This window comes from Oryzias melastigma, linkage group LG17 (genome assembly GCF_002922805.2).
Source record: "Oryzias melastigma strain HK-1 linkage group LG17, ASM292280v2, whole genome shotgun sequence".
Classification (NCBI taxonomy): Eukaryota; Metazoa; Chordata; class Actinopteri; order Beloniformes; family Adrianichthyidae; genus Oryzias; species Oryzias melastigma.
The window spans coordinates 24,433,575-24,451,268 of NC_050528.1; the positions used below are offsets into that span (position 1 = coordinate 24,433,575).

The 17,694-nt window shown below is 37.7% G+C and overlaps 1 protein-coding gene across 2 annotated transcripts in view; it reads left to right on the top strand.

Moving 5' to 3' along the window:
• LOC112147571 (low-density lipoprotein receptor-related protein 8) overlaps nucleotides 1–17,694 on the top strand; it is a 109,137-nt gene that overhangs the window by 67,743 nt on the left and 23,700 nt on the right. For both annotated transcript variants that reach the window (XM_024274079.2, XM_024274080.2), the window contains exons 5-9: nucleotides 4,185–4,571; nucleotides 7,500–7,622; nucleotides 8,972–9,094; nucleotides 13,834–13,953; nucleotides 14,403–14,528. In XM_024274079.2, the coding sequence (XP_024129847.1) occupies nucleotides 4,185–4,571; nucleotides 7,500–7,622; nucleotides 8,972–9,094; nucleotides 13,834–13,953; nucleotides 14,403–14,528 (879 nt within the window). The remainder of the gene's footprint in view (nucleotides 1–4,184; nucleotides 4,572–7,499; nucleotides 7,623–8,971; nucleotides 9,095–13,833; nucleotides 13,954–14,402; nucleotides 14,529–17,694) is intronic.

The window sequence follows — 17,694 nt, forward strand, 5'->3', positions numbered from 1 at the left end:
GTTGTGGCTTTTGCATTCATGTGAGCCGTGCCGGCCACCGTAAACAAGTGACTCCACCTGGAATTAATATCTCTTCAATTCACCTCTCACCAATTCTGGTTTACAGCAAACTTGTAAGTGTTCTCTTAAGTGTAATCTTTCCAAATGTTTTTGGATTTTATTTTGTTTTAGACTTTTTCTCTTAAGGTCACACTCAAACAATCCTATCATCTATTGTAAAAACTTTCCCAGTGGTCTTTTAAATATGATGATGCCGTTTCTTGCCAAAATCGAAAAACTAGTGTAGTTTTCTAGGACATAGTTTCTGCAGAGCGGCAGTAGTTCATTAGAAATTTGCATCTGAGTTGTTGGTGGGGCCGTTTTTGGCCTCAATCTCCTAATTCAATTCATTTAAATAATTACCCAGAAATCCAATTGTACGCTTAATTTTCTTCTGTGGCCATTTGAGCCCACAAAATGCACATTTGTCTGTAAGATATGCTAATTTGTCCCCACAATAGGCTAATATGTGACCACAAAATACTCATTTGTGCACAAAAAAAAAACTAATCTGTGCCTGCAAAATGTGACAACAAAATGTAAATGTATGTCCTGAAAATTCTAATTTGTGACTAAAAACGCTCATTTCTGGGGCACAAAATGGTTATAAAACACTAATTTGAGGCTGCAGAATTCTAGATTGTGCCATTAGAATTCTAGTTTGTGGACACAAAATGTAAATTTGTTTCCAAAAATCTTTATTTGGGAACACAAAATGTAAATTTGTGTCCAGAAAAGGCTAATTTGTGATGACAAAATACTAATTAAATACTAAATTGTGCCTTAAAATACTAGTTTGTGAACACAACATGGAAATTTGTGTCCACAAAATGTGACCATAAAAATGTAAATTTTGTCAAGAAATATTTATTTGTGATGACAAAATGCTAAGTTGTGACCAAACAATGCTAATTTGTGGGTACAAAATCCTAATAAATCACTAATTATCAGGTGCAAAACACTAAATGCACAAACTGCTAATAAAATACTAATTAATAGCTTCAAAATATTAGATGGTGTCCAGCAAATGCTAATTTGTGACCAGGAAATGTTATTTTGTGTTCACAAAGTGCTAATAAAATATTAATTTGGGGTAGCAAAATACTGGGTTGTGCCAAAAAAAATGCCAATTTGTGCACACGCTAGTGTAACACATTTGTGGCTGCAAAATGATAGATTGTGCCCTCAAAATGCTCATTTGTCACCACAAAATATATTTTTTGTGCATACAAAACACAAGTTAAATGCTAATTTTTGACCACAAAATACAAAATATTGGAGTAGGGAACTTTTAATTTTTGTCATGTCCAGGACTCTGTAATTAGGTTTGGTTTTCTTTGACTAGTGGCATTGTGAAGAATAAAAAAAAATCTGAAACGTACCAACACACCTGGAAAAACTCCAAAAATGCAACAATTGCTTGTTTGGGAACAGCATTACGTGCTCTTATTTTCTTAAAAAAAAACTTTTTCTCTCTTAAATAAAGCAAAGTTGCCATAGGTTTTTCTAAACCACACATCATAAATAAAATAAAACGGCACGATTTACAAACTCCTGAGTCTTGCCTTTATTTATTTATCAGTCAAAACCAACTTCCTTGTACAACATCATTAGCAGATGGTTTGTGGGCTCACAGTCGCCTAAAAGTCTTAAAATACATTTACTCATCGCCCCCGCTGGAAAACTGTCTCTGAAGTGTAGCCTGGCCACTCATGTACACTGCTAATGGCCTGCCTCTTGTGTAATAATGCACATTTATTGAATCTTCTTAATTATTTAGAGCTAAATTAAAATCCTGGGTGGGTCGGACCATAAGGAGGGCAAAACTCCAGAACCAGCAGCTTGTTTAATATTAATGGAAACAAACTTTGTCACTTACAGTATCTGAATCCACTATATATATATATATATATATATATATATATATATTTGGAGGGGTTGCCCATTTTAGTGATCATGTTGGAAGCAGCAAATTTCTCCCAGCCAGATGTTTGAAGCAAAAATAGATGCTGATATTGACATATGGTGTTATTGGATGAAATGGTAAGCAGGATTTCGCTCTGTTGTAAAGAGATTATGATGTGTTTGGTGGTGTGAGGCTAGAATGTATTGTTTAGAATAGTATTTTGGGGGAAAAAAAGAGATATATTTTGTATATATTCATTCTTGCAGTCTACTGACAAACAGACAGACAGCTATTCCAGTGGCTGGGTATACTTAACAGAAAATTGCTTTTGATGTGAAAAAAAAAAAAATGTAGCAAAAGGTTAATGCTTTGGAAATGCTGGATGTCATTGACGATATGCTGAGGACCTGTGGAGATTCACTTTAAAGTGACCAAACAGCAATTCCTTCCTTTAACCAGCTGTAACAGCCCCAGGCTGGGATGTGGAAGCTGAACTCCCTGCGGTTTGTGCAAATATCACATTCTTTTCTTCCCTCTGCTGACCTCAGCACAGCTTTGGGCTCACAACGGGAACCCTCATTCACTTCCCACTCTCTGGGCTTTTAGCTGGAGATGACTAGATACAGAAAAGCCAGGAAAAGGTAGTGGGAGGGAAAGAAGACCGGATGTTTTCTCCAGAAAATAAGGAATGAAAACGGAGTGCCCTGTCATCTACGTGGAAGTGCTTTTTCCACCGAAATGTGGAAGAAAATTTTGCACCTATAGCTACATTTGAACTTTACTTTAAGACACTTTTCTGCTCAAATTAAAATTCAGTATACATTTACATTCCCCACCCACCCTGAGAGCAGTCAGATTTCCTCCAAGTTCAGGTCATCTGTACCAAAGGCTTCTGTTGGGCTGCATTCTTTTAGATCTCAGATGTTATTCTTGAAACCCGCTGGAGTCATTCTCCCAATTTGGGGGTCACAACCCCAAATATTCCAATTACCACCATTTACCTTCACTGTCCACATGTTCTCTAGCTTGTCTCTCCTTATATTTCTCAATATACTCTTGTTCTATCTCCCTGGTGTTGCTATGACGTGGGATTTCCATATCAAACATCACAGTTGTTGGTATGATACCCGCTGAAGGATTATCTGTGAAGGGTCATATATAGGGTCGGCTACTTCTTGAGGGGATCGCAGCTGTGTCACCTTAAGGACATGCAGCGGGCAACAGGTCGTAGCCAACAACAACACATAAGAGTAAATAAGTGGGATAAAGCCTCTCGAACGCTGCACATCGTACAGGGATACAGTTAGTGCTGTTCAGGTGAAAGGTGTGAGCTCCTTAAGCGTCCCCTGACTGTTAGAAATTAGACAATTAAGCAATGAGCATGTAGTTTGTGTGGACATCCTACGAGCACTTATGTATCACTTACACACTTTGTGTCTAGAGCATTTGCAGTGAGTCAGTATGGAGCCAGTATTTGTGTCTTTCTAACAGCCACATAAGGATACAGACCACAGTATCACATGTACGTCAAAAGTGTGTGTAACCTGCACTATCCTTACAAATGCTACACAATGTACTTACCACACGCAGCACAATTGCACGTTTCATTTTCATAATATCTCTTAAAGTGGGCGAACGAGCCACATGGAAACTGCAAGACACATTTGCTCTCCCTTTTAGATGCATCCGCACCTGTCTACGACACTCCACGGCCCAGACAGCTCAAAAACCAACAACACTCGTACAGTTCAATCCCCCTATATGGGTACATGTGACCAAAAGCTTAAGGGACGTCACAAAAATGGAACGCACCATTACTTTGGGTGTGGTAAATGTATCGTGAAGAAGCAAGATGGCCACACAAAATACTCTCTGACTGGCTAATTTGTAATTTCTAACAGGCAACACACAAGGACCATGCTTTACCATCTGAACAGTACTCACGCTTTTGCAGTATGCAGGGTTTTGGGGGGGTTTGGATATGAGCATTTCGTACAATGTCCTTACGTCTGACCTACTTAACCTTGTGTAAGTGTTCGTAACAACCTGTCACCCGCAGCATGCCCGTAGGAAAAAAGAATGAATGTTTTTTTTTTATTCTGCAGGCTCACAGAGCGGTCTGCGACCTTGATAGTTTGTGCGGGTCGCCTACATGGCCCATTTTTTGTTAATTTAACTACCAGACGAAATGTTTGTTAAAGGTTTTTAAGCAGCTGTTCTTGTTTCTTTTGTTGTCTAGATGCCAAGGCCTGCCCCGGCGGAGAGTTCATGTGCGCCAACCGCAAATGCTTGGCCACCGTCTACGTGTGTGACGGTGACGATGACTGTGGAGACGGCAGCGACGAGCTCAAGTGCGGTTCCCCGCTGACCTGCGGGCCCAACCATCTCCGCTGCAACACCTCAGAGTGCGTGCCTCTCATGTGGAGCTGCGACGGAGACCCCGACTGCTCCGACGGATCGGACGAAGGCCCTGATCGCTGCGGAGGCGACGGCGCCCCCTACCTGCACCGCAGAGCCAACTGCACTGCAGGCGAGTTCCGCTGTGCCAATGGGGAGTGTATCCGGCTGACCTGGAAGTGTGACGGTGATCCAGACTGCAAAGACAAGTCGGATGAGTCAGAATGTCGTAAGTTTTTCTTTGCATCTTTTATATATTGCAGGTTCTAATGCAGGTCGTTTGAGACCAAATCCATATTAAAATCGTATTGATATTCTTCAGATCTCACTAAAAATATGTCTAATTTCATGTAATTTTACTTATTTTACTTAAAGTAACAGATAACATTTCACTAAGATGAATTGACTTGTATCTAGAAATAACATTTTTAAATGATGCTACCTATGTTTGTTTTTCAAATAAATGAATTGATTGATTTGTGACTTGTCCATATGGGGGTAAAAACATTTTTCTTATTGATATTGTTTAGAAAGTGAATAAGCAATAGTTTGCATATAAATTACAAATGCAAAAAAACAATAACTACAGACAAATCCATGTGCATACAGTGCATAAACATATATTTTAAAAGGATACTTCCCTCCATTCTTACTTTGCTCTTCAACTATGGTTTATGGGAAATATTTACCAAAAATATATAATTTTCTTGAAAAGTTCAAAAGTCACATATTTTGGAATAGTTGTGTTGCATTACACAATTTTACATTCAAGGTTTACAAATGGCACATAAATCTCTCGTATCCCAATGTAAAGCTTAGAAACAAAAACTTTTAAATTCTGCATGTATAATTCATTAATTTCAAACAAGAGCATTTCCAGGTTTAAACTTCAAAATAAAAGAAGTATTGCATTGGCTATCTCCCTCCTGATCTGAGGTAGTAATTTGTCATTTTGCTCATTACCACCCTGTTTGGAGTTGGCTTTGTTTATACGTTTGGAAAAGATTGTTGTGTCATAAAAGCTGTGAGAAAATGCAGCTTTGCGATGAGAAAGGTTTTCCTGCGGTTGAAAAACCCTGCAGCTTTTGTCTCACTTACGCAGAGTGTGAAGCCCAGACAGTCCCACTATTCATTATTAAGATGTGCGGTGCACACTTCAGCTGCTGTGGTGTGGGCTGCTGCACAGGCTGCTTTTACAAGAAAGTGCTGTTTAATAAGCCGGCTCGGTCTCTGCTTTTTTTTTTTTTTGCTCTGAGGTATCCAGGAAAAAATTATTTGTCACAATAAATACTTTCTTACGTAGCCCTGGACATGACAGTTAAAACAAATTTTTTCCCTCAAATTAGCTTTTTGTACACATAAATTTGTATTTCTGGCAACAATTTACTATTTTGTGTGCACAAATTGACTTTTTTTTGTTGCTAAAAATTAGCATTTTATTATCCTTGTCTCTGCACAAATTGTTAGTTTGTGGGAAAAAATTATGATTTCATTAGCATTTTGTGCACACTATCTAAAAAGTTAGGCATTTTATGTGAACAATTTAGCATTTTTCGCACACGACAAGTAATATCTTGTAGGCACTTGTTAGTATTTTGTGCACAGAAGTTAGATTTTGGCCACACTGTATAGTATTTTGTGGACACAAGTTAGTATTTTGTGCACAAAAGGAACCATTTTTTGCACACGAGTTAGCATTTTGGGCTTTTTGTGCACAAAGTTGAGCATTTTGTGCACACAAGTTAACATTTGGGGGATTTTGTGCACACAAGATAGCAATTTGTGCATACAAGTTGAAATTTTGGGCATTTTGTGTACACAAGCTAGCAATTTGTGCACACGAGTTAGCATTTTGAGCATTTTGTCCACACAATTTAGTATTTTGTGCACACAAGTTATCATTTTTTGCACACAAGTTAGAATTTTGGGCATGTTATGTGCACAAGGTATCATTTTATGCACATAAGTTAGCTTTCGGGCCATTTTGTGCATACAAGTTAGTATTTTGTGTATACAAAATGGCTAATATCCTAATTTGTGTGCAAAAAATGCTAATAAAATGCTAAAATGTGCAGTTTGTGCACACAAAATAGTAATGTGTGTGTACAAAATGCTAATTTAAGGGAACATTTTTTGTTTATAATAAAAGCAATAATAATAATGGATTGGATTTTTCTGCGCTTTTCTAGACACTCAAAGCACTTACAATGTGTATCCATTATTCATTCAGTCCTCATTCATTCTGTACGTGATGATGGAGTGCTACTGATGGAGCCACAGCTGCCCTGGGGCAGACTGACAGAGGCATGGCTGCCAGGACGCGCCTACGGCCTCTCCTACCATTCCCGAGACATTCATGCTCTTTCACACACCAGTGGAGCCACACTGGAGACAGGGAGGGTGATGTGTCTTGCCCAAGGACACAACCACAGTTGACTGGGGGGAGGGGGGGGAATCAAACCGCCAACCCTTCCATCATTGGTCGACCTGCTCAACCACCTGCTATCTATGTGGCATCTAAGGCTCTGTACTTTCTTCCTCCAAATGTCACCTATCTCCTCCACTAACAGTCACTCCAACCCGTTCTCACCAATGACATTTACCTGTAATTAACCCCATATTTCCAGCTCCATAGCTGCCTCCACGCTAAAGCGCCATCTTAGATGGTCACACATGCATGTGTTTACAATCCTGTCCAGGCTAACTGCAGCCCTCATTGTGTTCCTCCTGTGCTGCTCATCTTGTGATAACACTACATCACCCCCCCTCTGTCATGTATATTGGTTTTCAGTGAGGTTTAGAGGGGAGTTATATGAGCATTCTGTGCCCCGGTGATGAAAAGCTTGTCTGTGTTTGGGATGTTAATAACGTTTCATGTGACCTTATGTAGCTTCTCTCTTTGGGTGACTATATTGGAAGTCATTCATCACACACCCTTAGGTTGACTCTTTCTTTCCTTAGCTGAACTTAGCACAGAGAGGGGATTAAAGCAGCTGAAGGATGCTGTGCGTTTCACTTCATGGCTGCAAACAACTTTCTGCTTTTGGGGAGTTTGGAGCAAAAGTGATATTTTGAGTTTTACTGGCAGGATTTAAGGTTGCAGCAGCTCAGGAGCATGTATCTTCTTCACATTAACACTTGTCTGTGTGTTTTACAGCTCTCCTGACGTGTCGCCCCGATGAGTTCCAGTGCGGTGACGGTTCGTGCATCCACGGAACCAAGCAGTGTAACAAAGTGCACGACTGTCCTGACCACAGCGACGAGTCCGGATGTGTTAATGGTGAGCCGTCTTCTGTGTTTTTCTCCTAAACAACTTTACCCTGACAAAAATGATAGCATTGTCTCCAGTGTTGCAAGCTGTGCTTCACTGTTCTTGATTTAAGGTTTATGAGTGCAATAGTTTTCACAACATTTTGAAATGTCATATTCTTGCATTGTTTTCTTTCAATGGCTTGATATTGGTTTTAGTGTCAAAAATTCAACAATTTGAATAATAAATCTTCTCTCAATCTGTCTCAGTTGTCTCCAAATCATTAAAGAGAATTGATTTATTTTCAGAAAGGAGTTTTGAAAATGTTCTTAGATTATTTGGCACTTCATTTTTTCCTGCATTACTTTTTTCACCATAATAATAATTTAAATAACTTTCTAAAAGAAAATCTGCAATTTGGTTTCTGAAAGAACAAACAGTCCTTTCAGATGGAAACTTAAAAAAAATACTTATTACAGCATTTTTATATTGTAGTTTTCAAAAAAAATCTTGTTTACAACTAATTTTGTGACAACTATACAAGAACTTTTTTAATGAACTGTGAAATTTTTGACCAGAAGGAGATAAGTTTAGGCGCTAAAGAGTTCAAACTTTCAGACTTTATAAATAAATGTCACGTGAGAAAACAGCAGGAGACTGGAAGGAACACGTAAAAACTTACAGATTAGACTAAATTATAATAAAACAATGAGCAAGTAAACATAACAAAACCAAGAATAATAAATCGCTGAATTTGAGATAGGAAAATACAGATCATCTGACAGAAAGAATGCTAAAAACGTATAAGGGTAATTCAAGTAACAACAACTAAAAAAGTTAAACTAAGACTAAATATACTCACGACTTCTGGCTGGTTACATAAATATTTGTATGTCACAATACTGAACTTTGTTCAAAACACAGAGATTTCTTCAGATTCTCAGATTTTTCATTTGATTATACAAATACTGTAAACAACAAGAAATTTAAATTAAATTTAAATTATGTAAAATGTTACACAGTTTATTCTCTGATTTAACAACTGTTGGGTTTACTATATTTCTTTCATTTGTTGTAACATCCTAACTTTTAAAGCTTACTAATGAAAATATACATGAGGGAAAGTTATGACCTCATTTGCTGACTGTTTTATGAGAAATGCAAAACCTTAATGATGCAGGGTGAAAAGAATTGCCGTAAAAGCTGTGCTTTGATCCGGCTCAGTGTATTTCATAAGCCATTTTATATCTTCCCCTTCTTTTTTGGGGGCCTGTGATGCATAATTCAATACTTGGAAATATGAAAGTGAGTCATTTTGGACCTTTTTATTATAGTTTTATAATTCTGAAGATTTCTTTTTTTCTGCTTTTGTTTCACAGCCACCAAGTGTGAAGGGCCCCTGAAGTTCCAGTGTAAGAACGGAGAGTGCATCGAAAGCTCCCGGGTGTGCGACTCTGTCAAGGACTGCAAAGACCGATCGGATGAGCCCAAGAAAGAGTGCGGTGAGAGAACGTTCCAAGCAGAAATCTGTCTTTCATGCCTTTGAGTTCAGAAACTCCAAAAAAAAACAAAAAAAAACAAGGTCCTTACAGGTGAGACAGGAAACATTAACTTAATCTAAAGAAACTGTTATAGAGTGCATAATTGTGTCATTATGAGGTAAATATCTTCTGAAAAATCCAACAAAACTTGCTGCTTTGTCTTTGGACCTATGACTGTGAAAATATGTGTTTAAAAGGCCAGATTTAATCGGCCCGATTGCATAGCTTCAGACTCGATCGGAATCGGATGTTGTATTCTAATCAGGGATCGGACTTTTATTTTTTTCTCATTATTATGATCAGCACTATATATTTCAAGCGTATTAATACAGATAATAACTCCACTACAAGTCTGCATATCATGAACGGATCACGACATTTTATTTTCATACAGCGCAGAGGAATACAAGACTAGTTTGAGCAGGAGAAGCACAAAAACATTTCAGTAAAGTTCATGAGATATTCACAGATTCGGAATTCTGAGCTTCATAACTCTTTTAATGAACATTTAAAACTGACAGCAAGTGTCTCTTGACCTACAAAGGCTTTTCAAAAGAAAAACTGTTGTTTTTTTTGTCTCCTTTTATTGGGACTGGTTCACTCCAGCAGAGAAATGGCTGCAAAGGGACCGTCTACAAAGTGCAAACTCCTGAAAAAAGTGAAAAAAAAAATTAAATCCATAAAATCCTAAAAACAACCAAAACTAGTAAATATTTTGATTGATATGAGCTAGTCATGAATATCCATTATAATAATAATGCTACAATAAGAATGATAAAATAAAGTTGTGGTTCATTTTCAAGAATTTTTAATGAATAAATAAATCATATGTGATCAAAAATGTTCAAAAGTTCTCAAAGTGAATGTCACCAAACTTTCTCACATGACTAATGATCACTTCATTTTACTGTGTATTCTAGTTATAGTTGCACTGTTTTCAAGCAACCTCAAAGAAGTGCTCTGTTTAAGGGTTAAATGATATAAGACGATAAATAAAATTACGATTGAGGACAGTCTGGATCTGTCTATTAAATGTGTTCATTTTTTACAAACCATCAGGACTCGGTATTGGCAGATACTTAGAACCAAATGACTCAGAATCGGATCGCGCCCAAAAAATCCTGACTAGAACATACCTAGTAAATCTGAGAATGACTCAGCAGCTTCATCTCTGTTAAACATAACCCATATGTCACATCGTTTTGCCTTTGCTGCATCAAACTGTTATTTTGATGTCAAATTAAGTGCAAAGGAGGTTTTTTGCTTTTGTGGCGGTACTTTGAATGCATCATCAGATGGACGTTCATTAGTATTTTTTTTTATGTTTGATTTAATTTGTTTTATTTACACATAAAACAGAACAATAATGAGATCAGTCAAACTAGGACAGAAAGAGAGTGATTTTTGCAAAATGAGAAATCTAAGTTCACTCTCCATTATATAAACTATACTCATTTTTGTCAGCCAATATCATTGTAACAAAAATGCCGTTTTGAATTTAACGTCTGCAAACATCTGAATATATGTTTCATTTTTTATGTTATTTCTGCTTGAAATAAATGTAAACCTAATCTAAAAACACAGAAAAATAAAGTGATGTGATGGTTTGTGACAGAAACATGGTTACATGGTAACGCACCAAAAAAATGACAGAACATTTTAAATTTAAAATATAGATCTAAAGCACAAAAGGCAACAATTTATTTGTGAAAATCAAGTAATTATCACGATTTTAGCGAATTTTCTCCTTAAATTTTAAATGCAAATAATTTGGCAGTGATCAACAATACTGACTGATAGATTATAAACAAATACCTGGAAATAAACATTTTTTTCCAAGTCTATTAAGTTTGTCATGCAATAAAATTCATTTAACAACTTTGTACTGCAATACTGCAAATAAAATTGGACCTGTGTTTTATAGAGTAAAGAAAGAAGAAATAAATATTTGAAATTTAGGACTTTTACCATGAATTATTAAAGCAGCACAAACATATGCACAAACATATCAATATCAATATTTAAGTCATTAATTTGTAATTTAAAAAAAAGAAGTTTAAATAAAACTTCCTTTGTATCTTTGTGTTCTTAAGGACTAATGGGTTTCTTAGTTGCAAAGGTTTTGTTACCAACTTCAGAAAAGAATCTAATGTTCCTGTTGGTGTGTTATCGCTGTCGTCTTCTGTGAGAGGAGGAGCTGCAGGAGGATTCAATTCGGCCTCATCCACAGAAATGATAAATAATAAAAGACCTCTTAATGTTCCAGAGTAGAGCGTTTTAGTCAGTGCTCTAGCAGAAATGGAGTTTCATGAAATTACATTTTTCTCAGCGCAGGCTGAGTTTTACTAGGTAAAAGGACGGAGCTCAGTTGGATGAGGAAGTAACAGAACAGATATTCTACACCTTTCATTTCTCCTCTCCTTTGACTCTCATTCTCAGCTTGTTGCTGGCTCTTTTGTTTTGCTTTGCTCATTCACACGGTGCCCCACGCGGAGAAGAAACACTGCTCCCAGCTGCACGCAGACACACTCTCACACTCAGAGTGATTGCGTTTAATGCATCACTCTTTCATTAGAGGCACTAAAGACGAAAAATTTCCCCCGACACTCAAGCAAATGTTTTCCTGTCTCATTAGAACCAGTAAATATTACCACAGCACTGAACCATTACTCGACGCACAATTAATTTCGTTAACGCTGCACCACATTGAGAGAAATGTAAATAGGCTATGCTTTGCGAGATGCCATGGCGACAGAAAGCCTCTGAGTGAGGATGGGGGAGGCGAGAAGCTGATGTTTTGGCGCCCCTGGGAAATGGGAAGTGGCCTCTAAATCAAGTTCGTCCTTGGATTGAGTCTAGAAAAATGTCTTTGTGTCTTCACTCGTCTCTTCTTTGTTAGACCCTGTGCCCTTCTGAGTGTAACAGAAATGAGTGACATCTCATATTCAGCTTCTTCTCTCCTGTCTGCAGGCCATTTGAGCGGGTGGATTGCAGTCACTCATCAAGGCTGAATTATAGACAGGAATTCCATAGTGTGCAGGGCTTGGCAGAAGTTTCTGGTTTAGTTCACCGCAGGGGGGGTTCTGTGAAGTTTAAGTTCTTCCAGTGCTGATTTTTATGTGAGAAATGTTGTTTTTTTTTTGCTGTGAGATAAAACCATGCATGAGAAGCAGACGGATTCCAAACAAATCTAATCCTGAACGGATGTTTGAGGACTGTGAGGGCGACTCTTACCAGCCGTGAGCTACTGTGATCATGAGCTAAATTGAACTGCTGTCATGATTTCCCACTCCAAATGACAATCTAATTGAATTTGCTTTTTTAAAAACAATTCAGCCACCAACTCACTCCATCCCCTAAACTATGACTAGTCTTTTCTGTTGCTGTGTTTAAAGTTCCATTGCAACTATATTTTAAGTATGTTTATGCAGTTTTTTGCTAAAATCAAATAGCTTGTGTCATTTTTTAAGACATAGTTTCTGTAGAGCATTAGAAATCACACCAGGATTTGCACCCTCGCTTTTAGACAAACTGAGATTCATAGTTTGGTTTATCCGAGTTCTGGAGGCATGTCACAACAGCCAAATAAATGTAGTGTTTTTTTTTCTTTCATTTAAGGAAGCAATAATTGGTGTGGACCAAGCAGCTCAGTGTGAAAGCACATCACGATGTATCAGCAAAGAAAATCTACAATCCATTAACATCGTAAAGAAATATTACTGATACTCATCACAGAAATACTTTGATTTTTCAGCTTTTCTCTGGCTTTTAGAGTCAGTAAGAACACAATAAACTCTTTTTTTTCTTTGTTTTGCTGTGAAACTCCTAAACTCATGAGCTCCAGCTCCTAACATTGACTGCGTCTTTGACTGTTTTAGAAGTGTTGCACCGTAGAGCACACGCTGCCTGACTGAAGCTTGCCTTTCAGTGGCGAATATATTTAAACTCACAGTTTTCTACCAAATTCTGAATTGAGGAGCATGGAGTTAAATAAGCACTTGCCAGAACTTTCAAGTTCTGTGAAGTTTGATTTCTTTTTTCCTCTATCATGCTTTTGCAGTTGTTGTTGTTGCTTCAGGTGTTTTCAAAGACAGCCTGCTGCTAAATGATATGTTGTTGTTTTTTATTCTTTACTACTGAGTTGTATTTTTATTTTTTCAAACAATGGTGCATAGAAAAAAAGTTAAAAAAAAACAATATTTTAAATGTTCTTATTTTAGGAGTGGAAGAAAATGTAGGCCCTACTTTATTGGTTAGAGACTCATATATTTGGATAATATATTTACTATAGTGTCTTCAGGGTCTCTTTTCTCTGTAAAGCAAATCAAAATGAATGTCTTTGTTTGCCCCTCTGTACCAGCAGAGTCCTGTTTTTACTCACTTCCTGTCATTTTTAGGATCCCTCTGCAACTATTCCAGCTTCCTAATTTAGCTGTTGTCTGTCACTGCTTGTGACAGATCTTTATTCTTGGAGCCACTCTTCACTGCATTAATTCCCTCCACACAAATATTTGATGGGTGGGCTTTATCCTTTAGAAGCTAACTTCTTGTGACTCTGCGTCTTTCTGACTCTATTATTTTGAAAGGGACTCGGAAAGGGTGGAAGAGACTTCAGATTACCGAATGGATTTTCTCCGAGTTGTGTGAGAAGTCATTAGAAAGTAGAGCTAAAAATGTTTAGTGATGGTTTGTTTTTGCAGGGCTGAATGAGTGCATGATCAATAACGGCGGATGCTCCCACATCTGCATGGACCGACCAATCGGTTTTGAGTGCCAGTGCCCCACTGGTTACCACCTGCTGGACAAGAAGACGTGTGGAGGTGAGTCTGTATATATTCCTGATCTGCATAACTATGGGATGCTGATCTAACCAGCATATAAAAACATATGTGATTTTTTTTTTTTTGTCTCTTTTCGCTCTGGCCTTCAGTCCCGTGGGGAAATAAAGGCCTTCACCCTCACATGAACACAACATTTTTCACACAATCTCCCCTCGTTTTAACACTTTTCTTCACACCACATGAGAAAAACAGAAAGGAAAGAGGTTGGCAAAGGTTGACGGGAACACACTCCTTTAAACACCTTCTTAAGAGCTGAGGTGACGGTCCTCTTTCAACATTAAATGTCAGAAGCCAGCATTCATAAGAGTCAAATTACCGTCAATCTTGTGTTCTAGTATTTTATTTTTCATGAACACTTTTTTCCCATCAGATCAATTGTTTTGACAAAGTGTCTTTTCCTTCCTCTTTCTTCTACGTCTCTTCTGCAGACATTGATGAGTGTGAGAACCCCGACGCCTGCAGCCAGATCTGCATTAACTACAAGGGGGACTTTAAGTGTGAATGCTACGAAGGCTACGAGATGGACCCCGTCACAAAGACCTGCAAAGCAGAAGGTGAGTGATGTCTGTGCTCACAGCTACCCTGCTTACATACGTTCAGATCCTGAAATACTGCCAGAGAAAAGGGCTTGTTTGATTGGCTACTAAAATTAGCCTTATCCAGGATAGGGGGTGAGTTATTTGGAATATTCTGGCACGGGATTTAAATTAAGAAATATTCAGAAACACTATTTTAATCGTAAATTATTTTATGCAGGTCCTCCACTATGAGAAAAAATCTACAAGAACATGTTAAAAACACTAAAAAATATTATTTTCATTGGGGTGCGTCCTTAACCACATCTCCATGTCTGGATTCATGAAATCATTCAGAGATAATCCCAGTACGGTGAGCTTCATCTACTGTAGGAGCTGTATCTATATGACGCCTGATTTCAACAGTAATCGGTCTCTCTATAACCCAGTTTGATGACTTGCTGTCCCACATTATTTCAAAAAGGAAAATATACAAACTAGAATAAAATTAGATCATCTTTTTATTGTTTTATCAATGGAAAAAAGGAAAATATGTAAAGTTTAGGAGGAGAATGATCAGTTCCTCCTCCATGTTGGTTTTGGACTCCACCCACTGGTGTTACGCGCCAAAGAGACCCTGATTGGTTGATGCGACGTGCGTTCTTTGCCAAAGTTCATATTTTTGAACTCTCGACACGCTCAAATCCTGCCATGACGGCCACAACACATATCTGTGAGACTGATGGGCCCGGCACTCAAATCGCACTGCAGAACCTCTGATGTCATCTGTACATTATATATATAAACTATAAAGACTAAAAATAAATCTGTGTACAGGGGATAGAACTTCAAAGAAGGGCTGAAAACATGTGATCTAAGACAGAAATTCGTTTTTTCATATACCCATAAATGCTGATCTTAAATGAACTTTCCTCTATGGATCAGTTACAGTGGGTTTTTACTGAGTCTGAACTGAAAAATGTGTTGCGTTGTTGATAACAGAGGGAGCTAGCAGCCCCATCAATACTTTCACTGTGAACTAAATTACGCTTTGTTCATGCAGCCTAATCAAGCCTCTTTCTCTTTTTATTTCAAACATTTCTGCTTCACTGTTATCTTTTTTGCAGCTGCTTGTATTTAAAGAGCTATTAAAACACAAACTAGACAAAAGAAATCCCCCAGATGGCTTATCTACTCCCTGAATCTAAATCAGTTTTCTGTCTCACTTTCACTGATCGTTTTAGGTCATTTTATGAAGGACGAATGGATGTGTTTAGCCACGTAGCTCTCTTATAATTAGGTAAAGCTTCTCTTCATGGTACCTGTCTGTGTCAAGGAGACTAATTGCATCAGTTTGATCGAGCTCTTATTAGGCCGTGTAATAGAAGTAATCATTTAAAAACAAGTAAAGCGGCTGAGAAGTCGTGTTGATGTTTTTTGCTTTCAACTATGACTGAAAGCTGTAATCAAGAGGATTACACATGCAGCCTAATTTTAAAAGTTTACACTTCATTTCCTCTTTAAATTTGAATCATGTAGGCAGTAAACAGTGAGTCAATGAATTGTGTTGATTTTTTCTTTTTTTCCCTGTGGCTGTCAAATGCTCCAACTTAATTTCCCTCAATTAAACTGTGCTCATATCAAAGCTCAGCCTTGATGTGTTTGAGTTTGTGCTCACCATATGTGTGTGTTTAGCCCGCTGCCGTGCCTCTGTCAGCCCTGATGTATTTTGCCGTGCGTTGAATCCCTGCGAGCTTGCTATCAGTTTATCATAGCCAAAAAAGAAGCGGCGTGTCAGAGACAGAGTGGCAGCGGCAGGCGCACCTCCTGCAGGAGCAATTTCCCTTCCAGACCATTTGTAGATTTTGTCGGAGTAATGAACAGGTTCTGAGAAGATTGGGTCTCAATGTCAGCTTTTAGGTTTTTAAACGGGCAGTTACAGAAAATAAAATAAAAAAAACAGTGAATATACAGAAGTTTGATGCTGCTACAACATTACTATAGGAAACATTTAATGGAAAACTGGCAAAAATGAATCATTAGTGCACGACGGACTTATCTGCTTCTGGAGATAGCCGACTATTGCTGCTGAGCTCTTAACGTACCATAATGTTAAATGGCATATACTTATATAACGCTTTTTTATCTTCCTTGAAGGCCCAAAGCGCTTTACAGTCACAGTCCCTCTCTCCCTTGCACATACACACACTTATACGCTGACGGCGGCTAAACAATGTAGTCAACTTATAACCACCAGGAGCAATGGGGAGTTTTGCCCAAAGACACGTGGGTGGGCAAAGGCGGTAACTAAACCAATTTTATGATCAGAGGTTGACCGCTCTAAATCTTAATTACTCAGACCGCTAAATTAAAAGTTTATAAAATAACAAACAAAAAAACGTATTTGAAAATTTTCTTTGGGGAGAAAAGACCAAGTGAGAAAACCGAAGAAAAACCTTTGATTTCAAAGAAAAATAAAGCTGGTATTTACCGATAAAACCAGGAGTCTTCCTCAAAATACGGATTTATTGAGATAGTTGTTCCCATGTACCAAGCAGTTCTGTCTAAAATGTGGAGACTGACTTTTGTATGTTTCATACACACTGATAGTACATTTACAGACAAAAAATAAATAAAATATAAGCTATATTTTTGCTCTGAAAGACCATCAGTCTGGATTGAGTTTTGAGTATTATAATAAAATAATAATAAAAAAACACACCCTGTAATGTGGTCTTTATGGAATTTTTCACATCAGAAATGATTTGTACAATCCAAACTTTATTTCATTCAATCTTCAACATCTGTACAAAATCTACTGATATTTTCCGACTTTTTTTTTACTTTCTCATAGTCTAATTTTGTTTTGAAAACATGTATTTTTTAGAAACTACAACCTTAAAAATAAATGCCAACTTTAGACCCATTCGGACAGGTCCATAAAATTCTGATTTGACATTAAAGGAAATGTATGAGCAAGATGTAGTCCATTTTTAAAATATCAAACCACTGAAATGCTGGAGACAAACAGGCTTAGAAAGCATAAACGCCACTCAAAAGTTGGTTGCAGTTGTTGCAGACAGTAGCAAGTGACACCTGACGCCCTTAGTATAAACTGGACCGCACTATTGCAGTTGGAAAGCTAAACGGTTGATGCGATGGCTGATCATTATGAAGTATAAGTGACTCAAACTAAGGTGGACTA